At 41.8% G+C, this 15,228-nt stretch overlaps 1 protein-coding gene across 1 annotated transcript in view; it reads right to left on the reverse strand.

Annotated features, from left to right (window-relative positions):
- The window catches only part of LOC124265429, a 130,714-nt gene that overhangs the window by 100,168 nt on the left and 15,318 nt on the right, over window positions 1–15,228 (reverse strand). The window contains exons 4-7 of the mRNA XM_046700225.1: window positions 13,022–13,264; window positions 5,264–5,482; window positions 3,817–3,865; window positions 56–184 (exon numbers count right to left, since the gene is read on the reverse strand). Of these exons, the coding sequence (XP_046556181.1) occupies window positions 56–184; window positions 3,817–3,865; window positions 5,264–5,482; window positions 13,022–13,264 (640 nt within the window). The remainder of the gene's footprint in view (window positions 1–55; window positions 185–3,816; window positions 3,866–5,263; window positions 5,483–13,021; window positions 13,265–15,228) is intronic.

Below are 15,228 nucleotides of genomic sequence, written 5' to 3' on the forward strand. Positions count from 1 at the left end.
GTTGTAAAGGCTTCTGTGACCAGTCCAGCTAAACATACTGAGATTATAGACTTACCCCATGATTTGCCTTCTTCAAGGAAAACAAAGACCTCATCTGTTCCCTTATAATCTTTGAGATCTCCTTGGATAACCTGTACCAAAAGTTCCTCTTTGAGATGGAATCTGAGCACATTGCTTTGACCACCTGCAAATTATAAGATATAAGACAACTATATGGATGGCAACTTCTTACTTTTTTTCTTCCTTAAGTGCCATTTAGAAGCTGGTATGATGAAGAGGAGCAATTTTTATGGATAGACAACTTCTTTATTGCAGTGGATGCGGCGTTTCGGTGTAGATCCTAACACAGTTATCAAGCAAAATGTGCTGGATTCATGATTCAGGAAAACTGATTCAGTCCAACTGGATCACTAGGGGTATCACTTCATGACAAGATTATTAGCAAAGAGGTTTCATTATAAGATGATGCAAAACCAGAACCATCACTGCTAACTGATGACAACTCCCAGTGGTCGGCTTGGCTGCTGTGTTATAGGAACACATTACAACTGGAAGTAAAGCATGACAGTATATTCTGAAAAATCTTGTCTGTCCAATTCCTCATGCAGCACCTGGCCCAGTTCAGCCACTATGGTCGGCAGCCTGAGATACTTAGGAGATAAACATCACACGTTGGCAAATTTCCGGGTGTTATTGAGTACTTGAAGCACAGGAATTCCCGGAAATATTCCCATGCCTCAAATACTCAATAACACCCGGAAATTGGCCAACAAATGATGCTTATCAACATTGCAAACACAAAAGTAAACCAAAAGGCCAACATGGGTTTTACTGTCTGCACTCATTGACATCGAGCACGGGTACAGCAGTGAAGTGTCATCAGCTGGCTGTTTCAGTTGGTTCCCATTGTAGCATCTGTAACTGCTCATTTGTGACGTCATTCCGACTTTACGTCACAATATGATTTGAATGACGTCACCACTGCTGACACAATACGCTGCCAATAGTCTTGCAATTTCCGGGAATCGAATACCGTTTGATCCTGTTTTTTAATCAATCAGAACACAGTGACTTTTGGTTTACAATAACCCATACATCTCCCTATCATGTCCAAAACATTCTCACTGGGGAAAATGTCTGGGTTCAATGCATGCATTCTGTGGATGTTGTGCTACTTCAGATGAGCATTGATAATGAGTGAATGGTGGGCATGCATGTTGTCCTGAAAGACAAACCATCACCCTACACATCCTCCAACAGGGTGACAGTATGTTTTTCCAATAATCGAGTTGGACCGACAATCCAGTGGTCAACATCATGAGCATTGATCTACGCAATTGGGATCCGATAACATGTGTCAAACAAGTCAGTGAGCCGGACTTCCCAATCCTGTTAGTCGCCTTTTACAACAAGCATGGGTTGCTGAACATAAATTATAACCTGGATCTTCATGGGTTTGCGCAATGTGGAAAAGGCAGGGATGGCAACAGGAAAATCTATTTTCAGCAGAAAACTTGTTTGCAGATTGTCACAGTGTCATCGAATGGGGGGAGGTTTAGGGGGCGATTTTGAAACTAAACAAATGCCAACCCTGAAAGGGTGAGGTCAGTCAGAGTGAAGCTACCCCACATAAAAACTGATTCACCTGCACATCTGTAATGTAGTCTCAAGTGGACACTGGCACTGACATTTTAACAAAATCACACATAAAAGCACACCAATTATGGAAGTACAAAGTGTATTGGGACACTTCCAAAAACATGACACTTTTTGTATGTTTAACTCAGCAATTTTAAAACTTTAAGGTAAAAAACCACATTGAACATGAGCATGAAGAGCTTTCATAACTACCGTATTTACTCTATTAAGCGCCAGGTCTCTATTAAGCGCCGGGCCTCTAATAACCGCCAGGGATAAAGCAGTGCTTTAAGAATTAAGCGCTTGGCCTCTAATAAGCGCCAGGTCTCTAATAAGCACCGGGTATAGACCTTTGCAAATTTTCGCAAATGTATTCTCCCTTGATCACAAAAATAAATATATTAAGGAATGGTCCCTTAAAGGTCACATGCAACCAAAAAATCAAACATAATTAAAACACAATTATCACTTATTCATGACATATAATATACATTGCTGGTTATGAAAAAACATATAAACAAAATTGTATGCGTACAATTGCAAATCAAAAGTGCAATATTGTGTACTTGGGTTTACTTCCCAAGAAACGAAGCAGCCGGGATACCAAACCCAGTCAGAGCGGGTGGGTGTGCACTCAAGTGTAACGGCAGATGCCCTCACTGCTCATTGTGTGTGTATATATATAGATGTTGGGTTTTGTAAATACATGCTCATTTTTTGTGCATAACATTTTGCAATCAACAGACATCATAACATGTCATGTGTTAAAGTATCACACCTGCCTGTCTGTGTAATTACATAATGTGACAGTGACCGAACTCGGGCCATAAATCAATGCATTTTGTTTATGGTGTATAGCCTGATTGGTGTTAAGTTCAAATTGCATGTGGTCAGTGATAGCAGCTGTGTATTGAATATTGTCATTGGCAGACAGGCAGGCAGACACACAGGTGTCAATAAAACAAGACATTGAGTTTTGTCTGTGACAACGACATATCTATATCACAGTTAGAAATTCTGTCAATGCTAAATGACATTGCTTTTAAGTATCAAACTGGGAAAGTGACTCGGTAAGAAGAACGTGTGGTGAAATAGACAAATCAAATTACATAAACAGTTAATTAACTGTCATAACATATAAAAAGCTCGCGCCTGTGAGATATCAAGTAAACATTAGAAAAATAGCTCACACCAAAGCCTTCACCGAGTATTCACCGGACAACCCGCTTCAAAGCTGCGCAAACCTATTTCACTGCGCACGTGCTATGAGAGCAGCCCAGCTGTTGAAACCAGTTTTCCCCCGAAAAGTCAGGGGAAAATTAGTGAATCGTTTGAACTCGTTTTTTTTCATCGCGTTATTCTTCAACTTTATAAGTTGAATTTGCATTTTTGATGATTTGTTTCAGAAAGTCCATACCTAAAGGTATCAGAATCTGCAAAGTTGTGTTTTACGTTGCATGTGACCTTTAAATGATAACTTCATAACTAATCATAATACAGGGTATTTTAATAAGTGCCGGGCCTCTAATAAGTGCTGGGTCTGGTGGAACGTTAAAAAAATATGCGCCAGGGGCGCTTATTTGAAGAAATACAGTATGTTTCTAGATGCTAGGGGAATAAATTGTTAATATATATGTTGCCCCATAATGTTGGTATGTTTTGCTTGTTGAATACCACCACACTCAGCAATATTCCAGCTATATGGCGGCGATCTGTAAACAATCTAGACTGACCAATCCAGTGATTGATATCATCACCATTGATCTGGGATATGGAGGCATGCATTGATCAAGTCAGTGAGCCTAACAAGCGAATTCCATTAATCATATCTTGGAGATTAGCCTGATGTAGATGAACAGGATGAAATGATTTGAAACTATAAACTCAGATAGTCATATCGGTTGAAACATTCATCAGGCTACTGGAGCAGGACTTTCTAGTAATTGCAAAGATCTTTCCACTGCAAAAGTAATTCTTATTGATATATTGACCTTGAAGTTGGTCTTTGGATTACCACTTGGCATCTCTTCCTGTCAATGATATATTGATATCCTGGGTCCCGTGTCACAAAGCTATCGAAGCACTACGCTGTTGTACCTCCTATAGTGTAACATAGACTTACGACACTTTGTGAAACGAGAGCCCATGCCTTCATGGGGAAAATAAGCTCATACTCACCTCTGCTTTTTAGTTCATAGTCCCTTAGAACTTCTTCTGCATAGAAATGCTGGATGTATGAATAAGAATAAATTAACACAGGTTGCAGAAAAATATATATTTGAAACAGCTCAGACAGTATTTCATGAATAGGTTTTGAGAATTGAGCATGCAAGGATTTAGTTATGAATAATGAATAAATGTTCAAATAATAAAGATGGTTCACACATTGCTTATAATAATAAGAAAACTATCTTACTTAACCACATAAGGAAAATTATATTTGATATATATCTGTTACACATTAATCATGCTTTTCTATATTTCACTGTTGAGAGTCTAAGGTAGCAAGGATACCTTTACAAATATTTAAGGTCTATCTAAATTAAAAGGAACTGATGAGGTATAAATTCACAACACATGATGACCGAGCACAGAAAGCCAATGTGTGTGCATGAGAAAAGGAACAAACAATCACTAATGCAATTGAGCTAAGTACACATTTAACAATGCCTCAGTGGCAGTATCTCAATATGTTTTACTGTGGGACAAGTAACATCAAACAGGGGGTGTTGCAATGAGACCTGGTAATGGCACTTCTGAAAAAATGACATCTTGAGAATATATCGTCTTTTCATATTGATAGCATTATGCAATAGATTTAAACTTGCACCTGTTATCAATGGAGAATTGTGTACAATAACAGGAAGGTGAATTCCAATATCTACCACTAAGAAGCAGCTCTATGCAGCCTGCCTTAGCATCCAGTCAAGGATGTGACCCAACAGCTTAACACAGATTGGGGTGGGCTTTCCAACACCAGAGACTGACTATGCACCAATGTTACACCATGTTTACAGACTTTTACTGAAATTGATTCAGATTCAAAAATGGCAGAAAACATTGTAAGTGACTTAGCAGTTAGTAACAAGACAGGGCAAAAATTCTTGAAAATGTTCAATACTGGGGAGGTAGTGTACGACGGGGAAACTCATTTGGTTATCATGACAGGAGATTTATTATTATAGGGACATTTGACTAGACAGTGATATACTCAAGGTTTCAACTTCAAGATGGCAAAGCCAGACCAGATCATGCCCATGTCATCACTGACAATCTCCGATGAGATATTGGGCTAAATCAGGTAGCACCAATAGAGCATTCGTGGGGTATTCTCAAAGGGAGAGGGTACCTAGCATCCAACAACATGGCCCAGTTTGGGGTGGCTTTACATATGGAATGGCACGCTGTGGAAACCATAGGAAAGTTAATCAACTTTATGCCATCATGTTGTTGTGGGAGACACAAATATTGATCTACATCTCTGAAACCAATTTTATAGCCATTTATAGTCATTACACCTCACTGTGTTATGATATCATCACACTTAGTAAGTAATGTAGTTGTATGTTCTACATAAATGTAAATTTGTTCTCGATCTATCTGGCTCATATAGAAAATCTTATACCTGAATGACTTTTCTGTCACCTTCAAACAGCACAAATGTGACAAACATCTTGGAAGATGGTTTTTTAAGGTAGAATGTTTCAACAGCATCAAACATAGCCTTGGCGACCATATCAGGTTTGTATCCAAGCTTCCCTGCTCCAACAGCTGGGAAAGCAATTGAACCATGGCCTGCTTCTGCTGCCCTTTGGAGGCACATGTACACAAAGTTCAGAAGGTACTGAAATGGAAGATTAATCCATTCACATGAGCAAAATACATGCTGATATTATATTTCAGTTTCAAAATTATGTAATTTTCTGAATGAAATTGATATTTTATACTTATCCTGACTCATGCTCTTTTGCTTGTCTTCTTCTTCTTGCAAACATAGTGGAACACTTGTATCTCCCTATTGAAGCTCCCTTCAATTGAAACATACGTAAAATCACTTATCACTACTCACCAAGAGTTGTCCCTCTTTTCTCCCCTGGCGGGAAAGACGGCGCCACCGTATCCCACATGCTTCACTCTCTGCTGATAACGAGTCCAACACTTGAATTTGCAGGGAAATCCGAAGTGTCATGTGGGGAGGATGGGAGGGTTTACATCATGAGTCAGGATAAGTATAAAATATCAGTTTTATTCAGAAAATTACATATTTTTCCTTATCCTGACTCATGCTCTTTTGCTTGTAGAATCCGATGGAACCGGAGGTGGGAAAGATACTTTGGATTTAATTGGTGACTTTACATATAATAACCCCCTATGGGAACTTCATAATGGCACTGTAAATAAATTATTTTCTGCTGCTATCATACCTTAGTTCTACCAGATGCCATAGATGGGAGCACTACAATATTAAGATAAATAAGAAATAAAGCGACTCCAAAGTGGAGAAGCGACCCAACTGTACAAGTAAAACCAGTACTGGGCTTAAGACTAATCTAGACTTAAGATATACATGTAGACTAACGCAAAAACTCCGTAGAGTTGTAAGCTGATAATTATTGATATAATATAGTGAGACTACGTCTCATCATCTACGAGGAACTGTCAACTGCTGTGCGAGGACCAAAGGACCGAAATGGTGAATGCCTGAGACGTCCTCGGTGGCGATATCTCTCAGGTAGCAGTTAGCAAACACCATGTCCGATTTCCAGAAACAGCCCTCCATGATTGTATTCAGCGAGCAATTCCCATGTAGAGCGAGTGTAGAAGCCAGTGCCCTAATTTCGTGAGGGTTAGAGCTCTTGGAGGTTCGAGACCTGCAGCCTTGTAGGCTCGTAGTATGACAGTCCTGATCCATATAGATATCGTAGTGCAAGAAACTTCGGTCTGTGTCGCTGTAGATAGAGGGATGAATAATCGCTTGAATTTTCGTCGCCTAGTTTTGGATCATTGTAAATAAACTTTGAGTGCTCTCACTGGGCATAGTGATAAGTCCTGCGTATCAAGAGGTCCAAGTACGGGGGAAAGTGCAGGGAAATGGAATTGTCTGTCCGGTTGACCTGGCAATTGATTCTTGGCGATAAAGTCCCATATGCACTGAGTTTTGATTGTCGTCAAACCGTGTCCTCTCGTAGTCTAGAGCGTGGATTTCCGACATCCTGGCTGCTGTTGCTAAGGATAGCAGAAACAATGTTTTCTGTGTTAGGAATTCAAATGATGTTGATTCCAGTGGTTCGTAAGCCTCACTTGTGAGGTGTTGAAGCACAACATTGAGATCCCACGCTGGAGCGCGAAATCTCTGTTTCTGATCCTCCAATCGGAAAGAGCGTAGCAAGGCCAGTAACTCTGGTGTCTTGGTTAGCTTAGTACTCGTCCTCATAGTTATCACTGAAGTTAGTGCTGCGAGGTACGTTGAAAATGTAGAGCCTTTTAGACGTTTGGTTTGTCGTAGGTGCCAAGATAGTCTGCCACTAGAGGATGTGTAGCATTTCTAGCTGTAAATCCCTTTCTAGCAGCGTATGTCTCAAAACTGTGCCACTTGTCTTCATACGAGTTGTGTGTAGAATTGCGTAAAACAAGCGTGACTGCTTTCGCCGCTCTGGCTGAGTAACCTCTCTTGTTTAAACACGCTTTACTACAGTCCATACGTGAAGTTGGAATGCTCCTGGGTTGTCGTGCTCTTGTTTTGTGTGAGGATGTCCCAGTAGATTCGAACTCCTTGGAAGTTGTATTATTGGTTGTCCGATTGTTTGTGTTAGAATGGGAAACCATGTTTTCGCTGGCCAATAGGGTGCGACCAAAATCAGTTGGAGGCTCTGAGTTTGTCTGATTTTCTGTAATACCCTTGGTATTAGAGCTGGCGGCGAAAACGCATACGCATTGAGGCCTTCCCAGGATATGCTTAGAGCGTCCGTTGCCGACGCTTGTGGATCTGGGACTGGTGAGACGAATGTTGTTAGCTGATTGTTAAAGCGAGTGGCGAATAGGTCTATTAATGGAGCTCTTATTTCCATGATAATCTGAGCGAAGATTTCGGGGTGGAGTTTCCATTCTGTTGGTGACGGTAGATTTGGCGGGAGAGTCGTCTGCTAGTACATTAAATTGCGCTCGGGAATGTGGCATGCTCTCACATGTATGTTGAGATCGTCGATCAGGTCGAACAGTTGAAAGCATAGAGTCGGTAGGTTCAATGATCTTGTTGAGCCTTGCTTGTTCATATAAAACGCCACTGTTGAGTTGTCGGTGTGGATCATGAGATGCGCATTCTGTAGAATGGTGCTCCAATGACGTAAGGCGTTGATTACTGCTTTCATTTCGAGCATGTTGATGTGCAGATTGCTCTCTTCTTGGTTCCAATTATAACCCTGCTGTCGTCCGGGTTTCGAGATCAGCTCCCCAACCTTGGAGTGACGCGTCGACATAGAGATGGGTCTTGAACTCCGGCTCTGTTAAATAGATGCCTTCGCAAACATTCGACCTCCGGGTCCACCAAAGTAGATGAGGTCTGAGTTGATTCGGTAGACCGAAGGGTTGAAGGTTGTCCAGTTGAGCGTTGATGAAGACCTGTAACGGGCGAAACTGTAGTCTGCCCCTGGCTGTCATGTCTTGTGCTGAAGTTAGGAGACCCAACAGACTTTGCCACTGTCGTGGTGTTAACGGAGAGGTAAGGCTTGAGGGATCGTCTGTTGAATCTTGAGCCATCAGTCCTCTTGTACGACGATACGGTTCTGTGTCGTGAGAAATCTGATGCTTAGAAATTGCAGGTCTTGTGTAGGTTCTAGGTACGACTTGAGTAGATTCACAAACCATCCTAGCTGCGATAGTAGTTTGATGGTGAAATTCAACTGTAGTTTGAGACGCTCTGGATCTTGATTTACTTGAATCCCGTCGTCGAGGTAGAACGCACTGCGTAGCCATTGACGATGTAGGTAAGTGACGATGGGTTTCGTTATTCTTGTAAGCAACCAGGGGGCCGATGATATTCCAAACGGTAGGACCTTCCATTGGTAGTGTAGCCTGTCTTGTAGGTACTTCCTTGAGTCGGGATGTATTGGGATATGCAGGAAGGCATCCTGTACATCTATACTGGAAATGTAGTCTATCGGACAAACGAGGTGCAGTAGTTGAGGTAGATGTATCATGGGAACGTTGGCGGTTTGCGTAGATAATCCCTTTTAAACGTGCTCATGTTGTAGATGAGTCGGAACTTTTCCTTGGAATTTTTCTTGGGCACTAGGAAAACTGGGGAGTAGAAACCTGGTTCGATGTTTACTTGATCCATGATTTCTATGGCTTGCTTGGTTAGGAGAGATGATACAGCTCCTCGTAACTTCAGTAGTTGTTGTGCCTGGAAGTCGAACTTGTGAGGGTTGACTGTAAGTGGAGGCGTGGCCTGTAGTTGGATGCGATATCCGTGTTGTAGGATGTTGGATACATATGGATCTTGTAGTATTCCCCAGTTCTCCCAGTGCAGTTGAAGGCGTCCACCCACTTGTGAAGGTTGTACAGGAACGGCTGGGGTGGAAGACTCCAGTCGTTCCAAACCCGATTTTCATCGACGATAGTTGCGGGAGCCTCTGGGTATCCTGCCTCTTCCAGATCCTCCTCTGTAGTTGCCGGATGGGCAACGAAAAGCGTCCTTACTACCTCTGACGCCGACCATCTTTCTGTCCTGTGCTCTTTGTAAACAAGGAAACTTGGATCTTCCGGAATATCTCTGAGATGTCTGTCTGATGACGCTGGCCAAAGTGTCAACAGATTTAATCATGAGGACTTCTCTTGAATCCTTAGTGACTTCTTTAGAGACTTTATCAATTCCTCCAGCGAAGATGGATGGCGTTGACCATGGGGCTGAATAGAGCGGTGTTGTGAACTGTTCACCCCAACTGCAGTTGGCGAGGAGACCTTGACGACGAGCCAGAGTAAGAGCTGCGGAGATGGATGAAAGGTGATCCGTCATGAACTGTTGGTCCTTCTTTTGCATAAGGAGGGCCGAGTATACCATTCTGTCGTCTTCTGATGTGGAATCTCGAAATCTAGTGATGAGCGTTTCGTTGACAGTCCTGGATCTGTTGAGGCCGAAAAACATTCTTCTGGTCATAGTCTCGACTTGGGCCAGCTTGTGATCCTCAATCCTGTATGCCTTGGCCTTAGCATCGTTGATGACTTTAAAGTTATCATCGATTTCTTGTGCTTTAAGGAAGGGGTCCATATTATGGGCAAAGAACTTCTTGGCGTTGAACTGTGGTAACTGCGGCGCCTGAGCTTTAGGAATGCTGTATCCAGGTTCTGTGGAACTGATGCTATCGGGTCAATCGGAGGTAGGGTGACTGTGTCAGCGTCATCCTAATTCATATTATAGGTGTTAGCCAAATTATCATCCTTAGAAGGCGAAGCCAAATCGAAGTTGTTGACCATCCAATACCGGATTTCCGCGTCGGAGAATATGATGCCTCCATCATCTTCAGTAACAGGATCGCTGATTAGAGGCCGATGGTACTCTTCTGATGGTGACGCAGGTGGAGTCCTGTCCGGAGACCTTCGTAGCGACCTGCGTGGAGTCCTGTGTGGCGATCTGCGTGGAGACCTACGAGGAGATCGACGTGGAGAATGGCCGACGAGCGGCGTCTATATGGTGACCTTCGTGGAGGTGAGCGAGGATAGCTTCGCGAAGCTCCTGGGGAATCCCTCGATGATCTCCGGGACGAAGATGATTTGGAGACTCTGACTCTGAGTCCGCATCTGGGGAGTGACGACTTGTCCTTCGCGAAAGCTTTCGCGAAGCTTCATCTGAGTCCGGGGATGAGAGGATCCTCCTTCGTGAACGCCTTCGCGAACGTTGATCATCGGAGTCCGAGGTAGGTGACGATCTTGATGTCCTTCGCAGAGGTTGGCTGTGACGTCCTTCCCTCAGTGGTGACTTGGTAGCAGCCGCTACGTTGATGCGAGGTCCCTCAGGGGTGACGTCTGTGGTGGAGCCTTCGCGAAGGCTCAGGTCCTGGGCTGGTTGTTTCTTCTCCAGTCCGTAGCGGTCTTCCATCAACTTCATTAGTTGTTGCACCAAGTCGTTCGGGACGGTCTGCGAAGCTGTAGGTGCTGCCCTATCAGTGTTGGTAGCGATGGGACCCATGGGAAGATTGTCAGTCCTCAGCGTTGATACATTGGGCTGATTGTGGAGCTGCGCTGACGTCACTGTAGTTGAAACCGGCCGTCTTTTGTGATGGACATCGGGTATGATGAGCGGCTGCTCATCATACAGGCCGTGTTCTGTAGCTGGAACAATCTCGGCCGAGAAAGTTTGTGCGGTCTGCGTTGGTTTCCCCTTGGTGGTAGACGCTGCCCTGGGGGTGCGGAGTATGCGCTGAGAAGTAGATGCCCTCTTAGTCTTAGGCTGCAACGACGGGATGTCTGGTGATGCAGGACGCTTCTTGGAGACGGCCGACTGCGTCCCACGTCTCTTCTCCGAAGGAAACTCTAGCGGAACACCAGACGGGAGAGCAGTTGACTTGAAAAGGACTCGGTAGCATTATCCATGCCTGGCTCTAGCTTGCGTGACCTATCTGCTGCGCGTCTTAAGACGCAAAGTAATTATTTGTTAAAAGCAGAATTAGATAAATTATTACAATAACTGCAACGTGAACTAAAGGAACATGGTACAGTACAGCTAGGGCATATTAAATGCAGATCAGCAGCAGAAAAACATAACTTGCAAAGCGTACAGATTTTCATGAACGTAACCTACTGAACAATCACGTCATACACCGCGAATAAACAGCAGTAAATACGAATAAATATCAAAGCATATTGTTGAAGGATACTAGCTAAACCTCTATAAGGGACTTGTAAAGGTAACTAAGTAAGAAAAATCAAAGGATATAGTGCTGTAGGGAGACTCACAGGGGCGCTCTCACATCCTGCTCACTGGGCGAAGAAGGAGAGAGTGAAGCATGTGGGATACGGTGGTGCCGTCTTTCCCACCAGGGGAGAAAAGAGGGACAACTCTTGGTGAGTAGTGATCAGTGACTTTACGTATGTTTCAATTGAAGGGAGCTTCAATAGGGAGATACAAGTGTTCCACTATGTTTGCAAGAAGAAGAAGACAAGCAAAAGAGCATGAGTCAGGATAAGGAAAAATTACAATTTCTCAACTACCACACATTCATCCTTTCTGAAATAAGAGTAATTGCATAAGTTTGATTTAATGCAAACCATGATCCACCAATGCTGAGAGGAGTATTTTCACATATTTACTTGTGAAACTGACAGGCCTTCAAGCTTCCAGTATAACATAACAAACATGAATTCTCTTTGATCTTTGTTTTTTTCAAATCTTATCTATTTTTCACTTGTTTCCTTGTAAGCTTTCAAGGGCTCTTTGGTTATACCAACAGCTTCTATTATGAAAACAAGACTTCATCAGTCGTTCTGACAAACTTGTTTTACTTGATAGAAATTTTTCAGGAATCAAGTTGACCAATTTGTTATTTTTTACTAAAACCCATGTCTAAAAGGGTAGCTAGTGTTGGTAGTGCTCAGAATTGCAGTTCTGAGGACAAGCACACACAGCAAACTTTCATGAATGATAAACAGGTTCAACATCTCAAACCAAGTTGTAATGCTTCAGCCTCGGTGTCCTCATTAAAATCACGTAGCATTGTTAGGTCAGATCAACACAATATTGGCTTTAAAAACAGTATTCTCTGGAGATTCTACAACATCATATGACTTGTTTGGTTGTTTAAACATACTCAGCAATAATCCAGCTACATGATGGAGGTTTGTAAATAATCAAGTCTGGACCAGACAATCCAGTTATTAACATTATGAGAATTGGTTGGTTTATTAATGCCTCACTCAGCAATATTACAGCTACTTGGCAGCGGTCTTTAAATAATCAAGCCTGGACCAGACAATCCAGTGATCAACAGCATGAGTATAAACATAAGCAAACGGGACGCAACAACATGCATTAACTAAGTCAGAGAGCCTGACCACCCTATCCCAGCAGTCACCTCTTACGACAAGCTCGGGTTGCTGTAGACCAATACTATCCCGGATCTTCACGGGTCTTATTACTAAGCATTGATCGGTGCCACTGGAATATGATAACTAGTGTTCGAAAGTACTCACGGAAATAGAAATAAAATATTTTTCAGCTTTCACTCTTTCAATTGAAAACACATTAACAATATTTTGTAAAACGTGCAATAATCACCCTTTTCGTCAAATGACTGAACATGGCTTTTTTAGATAATCTGATTTTGTGAAAATGTAGGTAATTTTAAAAGTAACACTGACCCTTCAGTATTGATGCTGAGTTTATAGATACCTTTTGCTCGATTTCCATGAGCCCTTTTTCGTCAACGATTTGCAGTGCTCCATGATAAATTGCTTTGCAACCTTTAATATTGCCTGCATCTGTTTCAGCAATTTCTCCATGTTTTATTCCTTGTGGATATTTTGTGTTGCATTCTTTCTGAATGTCCTTTCCTGCCTCCTTCAGTAAAGACTTTGACACAGCTCCTTGATTTAATTCCAGTTTCAGTGATGTTGTATTGACCAGCACATCAGCCTGGGTTGAAAGGAAGAAAACAAGAAGACAAAATCATCAATATACCCCACAATGGCAAAATACTCTTCATGAATATGTCAGTTAGTTACGACTATGTCAAATGTTTTGGTGTGTATATAAGAGTGAGTGAGTTTATGCCACACTCGCCATTATTCCAGCTGTCTGTAAATAATAGAATCTGGACCAGATAATCCAGTGATCAACAGCATGAGCATCCATCTACACAAATGGGATACAATCATCATGAATGATATGTGTCAACCAAGTCTGTGACTATACTACAAAGTGGAAGGAGAGTATTGAAAGGTTTTAAAGTTCTGCTCCGGAAAAGAGCACTACCACCAATTTCAGTCTAAGTCAAACTTGTTGCAATAGAAACTCAAAAAAATATTTTATTCAGAAATTCAAAACTACCAAAAGGCACCAGTACACCACCAGATCTATCTCTGTGCCAAGTTTGGTGAAGAAATATTGAACGGTTTTAAAGTTCTGTTCTGTACAAGATGACATCCTCATAGCCACAGCCCCAAGTCGCGTTTCCATTGAAACCGCAAAAAATAAAATCATATCTGGGTCTAAACATCAAAAGGCACATCTAGGGATCATGCTTGACATATGTACCAAGTTTGAGGAAGCTTGCATGTATAGTTTAGGAGATCTGCTCCAGAGAAGATGATATCCTCATAGTCACAGCCTAAGTCATGTTTCCTGGGAAACAGCAAAAAATATAATTCATATCTGGGTCTAGACCCCAAAAGGCACATCTAGCGATCATGGTTGACATGTGTACCAAGTTTGGTTAAGCTATCACGAATAGTTTAGAAGATATGCTTCGGACAAAGTGTTACGGACACACAGAACTCGTTTCTATATCCCCCGCAACTTCTTTAACTTATCAAAAGAAGTCAAGAAAATAGGCATTAAATATTCTAAAAAGTTTAACACAGAAGGCTGTAGGGACTGCTTAACTAGTCTTGTTTAGTTAGATATGTGAACATATTAATCTTGTATGATCTTCTTTATTCCCTGTAGAGTACAATTTTTAAAAAGAAAGTTCAAAGACTCAAGGTATCAGTAAGAAAGTTTTATGTGTTCACTACTGTGCTTACACAGCTTTAAAATAAGAACTCTTGATCCCTCAGAGTTCAGGAACCTTACACCCTTGTATAATGACAATCAGCTTCAAACTTGCAATACAATTTAAACAGCAAGCACAGGTTAGGTTGAGGGGTATGAAGTCTGAACAACATTTTGTGACCATTCTGTTTGCAAGTTTCTCAATGCATGAATGACATTAAGGACAGACATGACTTTGACATATGTCAGGCATATAAAATCACTGAAATATCAAACAATGGTAATCATTGTTAATCATTCCATGAAGATTACCTCATTTACATCATTATCATTAATCCTGTGTTTGGATACAAAACACACTAAATCCAAACCTTCAGGTTTTCATCAGATGTCTTCTTCACTGTCAACTGTGCATAACTGTTGACATTTATTATGCACCACCTGAATCCAACAGCAATTTGAAAAAACAGACATATGATCACAGCATGTGCAGCATGTCAAAGTGCTCTGATGGCTCCAAGAATACTGGGGAATACATTTCATTATTGCAGCATGTGCACTACAGTTTTCTGAATGGTTCTAAACAATGACACTACTAAATTTTGCCTTTTCTTGACATGGCAGACTTTCAGAAAATACACAATGGCCAGTTATTGGATTGCATGATGAAGGGATGTCCTGCCACAACATCTTTTTATTATATTAGTCAACATGTATTAGTCAACTTGTGAGGAAGCATGTGGACATCAGTGAAGTAAACAAAGAAAACTGAAGACCAATGACTGTGATGACCGAACCATCTATTCAAGATTGGCAAGATGAATTTTAAGATCCATGCCAAAGAACTGTGCCGGCAATGCAGTGTCAGTGGGAGTCCTACTCTTCCC

This window comes from Haliotis rubra, unplaced genomic scaffold, assembly GCF_003918875.1.
Source record: "Haliotis rubra isolate DU_JTF1 unplaced genomic scaffold, ASM391887v1 Scf1212, whole genome shotgun sequence".
In the NCBI taxonomy this organism is placed as follows: Eukaryota; Metazoa; Mollusca; class Gastropoda; order Lepetellida; family Haliotidae; genus Haliotis; species Haliotis rubra.